This window comes from Leuciscus leuciscus (assembly GCF_965113295.1).
Source record: "Leuciscus leuciscus genome assembly, chromosome: 11".
Classification (NCBI taxonomy): Eukaryota; Metazoa; Chordata; class Actinopteri; order Cypriniformes; family Leuciscidae; genus Leuciscus; species Leuciscus leuciscus.
The window spans coordinates 35,060,783-35,067,589 of NC_138735.1; the positions used below are offsets into that span (position 1 = coordinate 35,060,783).

The 6,807-nt window shown below is 41.2% G+C and overlaps 1 protein-coding gene across 1 annotated transcript; it reads left to right on the forward strand.

The window, feature by feature from the left end:
* Positions 1 to 2,950: 2,950 nt before the first annotated feature.
* Positions 2,951 to 4,365, forward strand: LOC309508760 (baculoviral IAP repeat-containing protein 2-like; the record flags this gene model as incomplete). The annotated part of the gene is made up of 1 exon (XM_082183221.1): positions 2,951 to 4,365. The coding sequence occupies exon 1, from the start codon at positions 2,989 to 2,991 to the stop codon at positions 4,363 to 4,365; it is 1,377 nt and encodes a 458-aa protein (XP_082039347.1). The 5' UTR covers positions 2,951 to 2,988.
* Positions 4,366 to 6,807: the final 2,442 nt, after the last annotated feature.

The window sequence follows — 6,807 nt, forward strand, 5'->3', positions numbered from 1 at the left end:
AGAAAGACATTAATAAAATGCTGCTCATTTTGAAACCAGTCGCGTATTCTCGGACCACGGTGAAAGCTCACATTGTCCCAAATGACAACATACATGGGACGCTCCTCCTGCTCGCGCTCCCTCTGCTCGAGTAGAGCACCCCGTAGACCATCCAGGAATGTTAGTAGCAGTTCGGTGTTGTATGACCCAACAGTAACATGACTGTTGAGAACCCCATAGCTGCTGATGGCAGCACAGATGGTTATATTTCCACCACGCTGGCCAGGCACGTTGACCTATCACGTTGCGACCTCTTCTTCCCCTTTTGGCTAGATTGAATCCAGCTTCATCCATGAAGATGTATTCATGAGGCATAGCCATTGAGTCAAGCTCAAAGATTCTCTGTACACAGTGAAAACTACATTTAGTTCCATAAATGACACAGTAAGATGTATACATGTGCTGCTTCCCAAACTACACAGTACTTTCTAGTACTGAGTTTACTTGCACATATTGACATCGTAGCTCTTTCACTCTCTCACTGTTTCGCTCAAATGGTACCCGATAAACTTGTTTCATCCTTATCTTGTTGCGTTGCAGGACACGATCAATTGTTGACAGACTCACACTATTTATTCCCTCGAAATGTACGTTGTCTTCTACAATCCGCTGCTGTATTTCATGCAGTCGAATTGCATTGTTCTGACGGACCATATCCACAATAAGTGTCTCCTGGTGTAGTGAGAACATGCGTGTCCTTCCACCCTCATGAGGCCGTCTTTCAATTCTGTAAAAAGAACCCCATTTAGTTAGAAGTATACACATACACACACATTTTATTCAGTAAATGTTTTAAAAACACAGTACCATGGAAAAGTTATGTCTCATTGTCCCCTTTCTGAGACAAGTATACTTTACCTGTTTTCTTCTCTGAAGGTCTGGATTATAGAAGCCACTGAGAACCTGCTTAGGTTTGGTTGCACACGTTGCCCTGCCTCCCTCATAGTCATGCCATGCACCAGAACATGATCTATAACAGTTGCTCGAATGTCATTTGAAATGATTGATCTGCTTGGTCTTTGTCCTCGCCCACCACCTCTGACACTGACACAGACTCCTCTTCCTCTTCCTCTTCCTCTGTTCTGCTCCATTGTTGGATCAACTCATGCCATATGCATCTGACTAGGCTTAAATAGTGTTTTCTAATTGTGTGCACTGATTGGACACATGTGTTTTCAGTTTTGAGTGGTAGTGTGTAAAGGATGAGAACAGTGTGTTAGTTGTGTTTAACTTCTGTAGCCTGTGTGCACCATTCTGGGTACAAGTGTATGACACTGCAAAGTTGTGTTCTGTGTTTGAGAATGTGTTTAGAGTTTTGCTAAATGGGCGATTCAGATTCACAAATTGTGTCCTAAACAGATGAATAGTGTTTAAGATTTTGACAACAGTGTGATTGATTTGTTAAAGAGTTTTGGCAGTTGCCAGTTTAGTTCTTACAATGGGATTTAGTGTTTTAGCAATTCAGAAAAACTGTAATATGATATCAAGCAAATAGTTATATTTTCTAACATACATTTGAAGAAAAGTTGTACTTTCACAATTACATAATGTTTAAAGGCATTAAAACATTGTATACATTTAAAATACACGTCTTTAGCGTTCATACATTTGTAAAATGTTAAAACCGATGTGCTTTGAACTTTTAAAACGTGAAGCAATGCATTGGGTAACAGCTCAGTGAGTTGTTTTTAATTAAAGAAAAGTTTTGTTTTCCAAATACATTTAAAACTTTTTTAAAACACGATATAAAGTTAAAATGCAATGGTTTAGTATTCGAACATTCGCACATCGTACATTTACATCTTGTCATGGAATGTATTTTTGTTGTGTTTGTTGGATTGTTGTTGTGGCATTTCGTGTTGCATTTCCATGAAAAGAGAATAAATAAATGAAATGAAATGAATACATCACTCATCGACGGTAGAAACATGAATGAGTAGTGTATGAAGCCGAGTCTCCGTCCACCTAACACTAGATTTATTTATAATTACACTAAATAGCATCTATAAAAATAATATTTGTTTAAAAAAAATAAAAACTCATGTTTTAGTAAATTTTTGACTTTTAGTGAAGTTAACAAATATTCACTAACTTACTGATTTATTCACTCTTCGATAGGATAATCCACCTCACCCAATGGAGAAATCTGATCATTGTTTGAGAATGCGTGGTGGCAGCAGCTTATTAGTAAGAGAAAATATTACAATATCAAACAACAACAGTAAAAAAAATACATAAAGTGAATACTTTTTAAGCAAAACTTTTTAACACTACGATTTGCTACTAAGTTTTGTTTAGTTTCTAGCTAAAATATCTCTTAGCCTACACGGTTCCGTATAGGCATCCTTGCGCTCCGAAAGCACAACACGAATGAGAAATAGACTGATCTGTGAAGCGAGTCCCCGCCCACCTAACACTCACCCCAACGCACGAGAATACACGCCTGCAGAGGTAGCTACATATTTAAATGGTGGTAAATGATTGAACATAATAACTCTAGGCGCACGCGCCGTCACTCGTCAACATGTGTGGGGATTTATTCGTATAAAAGTACACAAATAAACATCCAACTCGGTTCACAAAGTGAAAGAGGCAAATAATAGGAAGAGAACAAAAGTCGGTAGAGCGTTATCTCTTCTCCTGCACAGCTCTCGCATCTCATACGGACACACCCTCTACGTACATGAGCAGTTGTCATTCTACTTCAAATTGCCGTAAATCCTCCAAGTGACCGTTACAATGTGTACAGCTTAGTAACCCAACTGCTCCTCCTGTCGTCCTCTCACTCTGCCTTTTTCCCGCTTCGCAACGTAGCCATCCTACAGCTTTCCGCCCCGCGACACCATAACATCGACCACCACGGCATCCGTTTCAGGCCAAACGGAGGAGCAGTTGGGTTACTTAAACCTGGCCCCCTCCTGTCCCATTTCCTCCCGTGGAGTTGAGGATATGTCTCACCAGCGACCTCCGGCTTGTCACAATCCTGACATGCGTCGGGAACAGGAACGCCTTGACACCTTTCAGAATTGGACTCTTGCTACAGTAACTCCAGCCGAGCTTGCCAAAAGTGGTTTCTACTACCTTGGCCAGGGCGACAGAGTGGCTTGCTTCAGTTGTGGAGGCCAGCTTAGCAACTGGGAACCGGGAGATCGGGCAGTATCAGAGCACCAGAGGCATTACCCCAACTGCCGCTTCGTTCGAGGTGACCGTGCAGATAATGTACCTTTATCTGACGGCTGCCTTTCCAATGTATCTAACTCGGCAATGCAACAGTGTGAAGAAAGGTTGCTCACATTTGTCAACTGGCCCTCAAGAATAACTGTTCGACCAGACCAATTGGCTAAGGCTGGTTTTTACTATGTTGGTCGTAATGATGACGTGAAGTGCTTTTGTTGTGATGGTGGACTCAGATGTTGGGAGTCTGGTGATGATCCATGGGTAGAACATGCCAAGTGGTTTCCAAGATGTGAATACCTGTTGCAAGAAAAGGGCCAAGCGTTTGTTCATCAGATTCAAGCAAGATTTCCAAGACTATTTGAACAGCTATTGACTAATGGAGACAGCGACTCGAGAGAATTTGTTGATCCACCTGTTGTACACCTGGGTCCTGGAGAAGACCGTTCAGAAGATGCAGTGATGATGAACAATCCTGTGGTGAAGTCTGCTTTAGAGATGGGATTCGAGCGTGGCCTGGTGAAGCAAACCGTTCAAAGCAAAATTCTCGCAAGTGGAGAAAATTACAAAACCGTTCAAGAGTTGGTGTCTGATTTACTAAGTGCAGAAGATGAGAAGAGAGAGGAGGAGCGAGAGCTTCTTGCTGAGGAGATGGCATCAGATGGTTTTACTTTTCTTAAGAAACATCATCTTGTCATCTCACAGCAGCTAAAAAGTGTGCAGAGCTTAATGGACCATCTTCTAGAGGAGAACATCATCTCACAGAAAGAGTATGACATTATTCGTAACTGCACTACAGTCAAGCAGCAGACAGGGCATCTCATTGAGTTAGTCCTGTCGAAAGGAAATGCAGCAGCAGAGGTCTTCCGCAACTGGATCAAGAAGAATGATGTCTGCCTGCTGAGAGAACTGATGGCCCAGACAAATGAAGCTGCATCACCGAGTCAAGATCTTTCAGACTTGCCTATGGAGGGGCAGTTAAGAAGACTTCAAGAGGAGCGCACATGCAAAGTTTTCATGGATAAGGAAGTGAACATTGTCTTCATCCCCTGTGGTCACCTAGTTGTGTGCAAAGAATGTGCGCCTTCTCTGCGCAAGTGCCCCATATGTAGAGGCTTGGTCAAAGGCGCTGTCCGTACTTTCCTATCATAAAGTGAAGATATATATCATCCAAGTAACAACAGTTTTTGGATGTGCAAATTTACACCAACTCTAATTGTTTCACATATAACTGATGATTGTTAGATGATTTATCTAACAATTGAAATTGACGATAGGTTAAAATATTTTTATTTTTATATGTTAAATATTCCTTTCCCTCCTTTCACGTAAAAATACCACGTATCAACCGTAATTCATTAGCTTAACCATGTTGTTTAGTGACACACACAAAATAACCGTGTAATAATAACAAAATAAGTGTAATAGTTAGACGAGTTTGAAGTGTAATACTCATCTTTCACGTCAATGTTCCCGTCATTTCATTCTCTTTATGCAATATTTGTTCATGTTTTTCATACATTCCTATATGAACATGTTTGTCCACGCTCTGTGACTATATACTTTTTGCAAAAACTGTACAAAAACAAGATGTAAACAGCGTGATATGTAAAATGTCAATTCAAACGCTAAAACTGATCACTATAGTGGCTTTTCTGTATTTGTTTTAAATGGCTAATGATGATGCATTTACTTTTAACCCAATTTACCTCTAGAATTTACTTTTGTGCAATTGTATCTACAGGTTTTACCAGAGTGTGGAACTTTAACAGTCTCAACCTTTAATGTATAGGCCCTATACATCTCTCAGTGCAATAGTCAGATGTGATTCGGTTGTAATAGTGTCATCTACTATCTGAACAAGATGACTAAATCTGTAAAAAAAAAAAAAAAAAAGGATTATATCCAAGACTTCAGTCATAAATTAGTATTAATATTGATAGCATCACTGGTAGCTTCGTTGCTAACTCACTGTCCATCTGTTAAAATGGCGAATATATCAGATGTAAGTAGTCTACCGCTTGGTGCAGGTGAGGACACACTTGAGCTTCACGCACTGCAGTCTGAGCTGGAAGCTGTTGAGAAACAGATCCACGACCTTTTATTGAGACAGGCCGAGCTGAGAGACCGGTGTTTGGCTCTTGAAACATCACGTGCCGATGCACACAAATCAGTGTTTAACGTTACTAACCCGCTGACTCCGACCGCGTCTACTCCGTGCGTTCCTCAGCATCGGTCGCAATCAGCCATGGTCTCGTTCACTCCGGCTCCAACACGCCACCACGAAGCCTGGGTGGTTCCGCAGCGGAAGACGCGAGTCAGGTTTAGACCAAGACTTTCTCCGACCCTCCCGGTTTTCGAGTTATCCACACAAAACCGCTTCTCCCCTCTACGCGAAACAGAACATGATGCTGTGATCATCGGCGATTCCATCGTTCGGCACGTACACGCTACGTTAGGTAAAAGTAAGGTGCACAGTCACTGCTTTCCTGGTGCTCGTGTTTCTGAAATCGCTGCTCGCGTTCCCGAGATCCTGAACGGTGACGAGCGCGTCGGAACTGTGGTCCTGCACGCGGGAGTGAACGACATCAGGCTGCGCCAGACGGAGATTCTGAAGAAAGACTTCAGGAATCTAATCGATACGGTACGCAGCACATCGCCTGAAACAACGATCATTGTGTCAGGACCGCTTCCCACGTACCGATTAGGGCATGAAAAGTTCAGCAGATTATTTGCGCTAAATGAATGGTTAATGTCATGGTGCAATGAGCAGAAACTGCTCTTTGTAAATAATTGGAATCTGTTTTGGGAGCGTCCTAGGCTTTTCCGTGCTGATGGCTTACACCCAAGCAGATTCGGAGCGGATCTTCTGTCGGATAACATCTCCAAAATGTTAAATACCCTTTGACTAGTAACCAAAAGTCCAAATCATAGTCTCTGCTGCACCAATTCAACTGATATAAATACTAGTGTAAAACATTGCATAGAAACCGTGTCTATTCCTCGTTTAGTGAGATCAAATAATAAATCTACTGCAGGATCTAGGAAAAATCTAATTGTTATTAAAACAGAAAATGTTGCTATTAGTAAACAAAAACTATTTCTAAAGCTAGGTCTTCTAAACATAAGATCACTCACACCTAAGGCAGTTATTGTAAATGAAATAGTCACAGATAATAGCTACGATGTACTTTGCCTTACTGAAACCTGGCTTAAACCAAATGATTATTTCGGTATTAATGAGTCTACTCCTCCTGGATACTGTTATAAGCATGAGCCCGGTCTGATTGGTCGTGGCGGCGGTGTTGCAATCATTTATAGAGATATTCTAAATGTTACTCAGAAAACGGGTTATACGTTTATTTCATTTGAAGTACTTGTACTAAATGTTACGCTCTTAGATGTTAGAAAAACATCCCTATTATCTCTAGCCTTGGCTACCGTATATAGACCGCCAGGGCCTTACGCTGATTTCCTAAAAGAGTTTGCAGATTTTCTCTCAGACCTATTAGTCAATGTCGATAAAGCATTAATTGTTGTAGATTTTAACATACATATATATAATCCAAATGATGCGTTAGGAGCTGCGTTTAC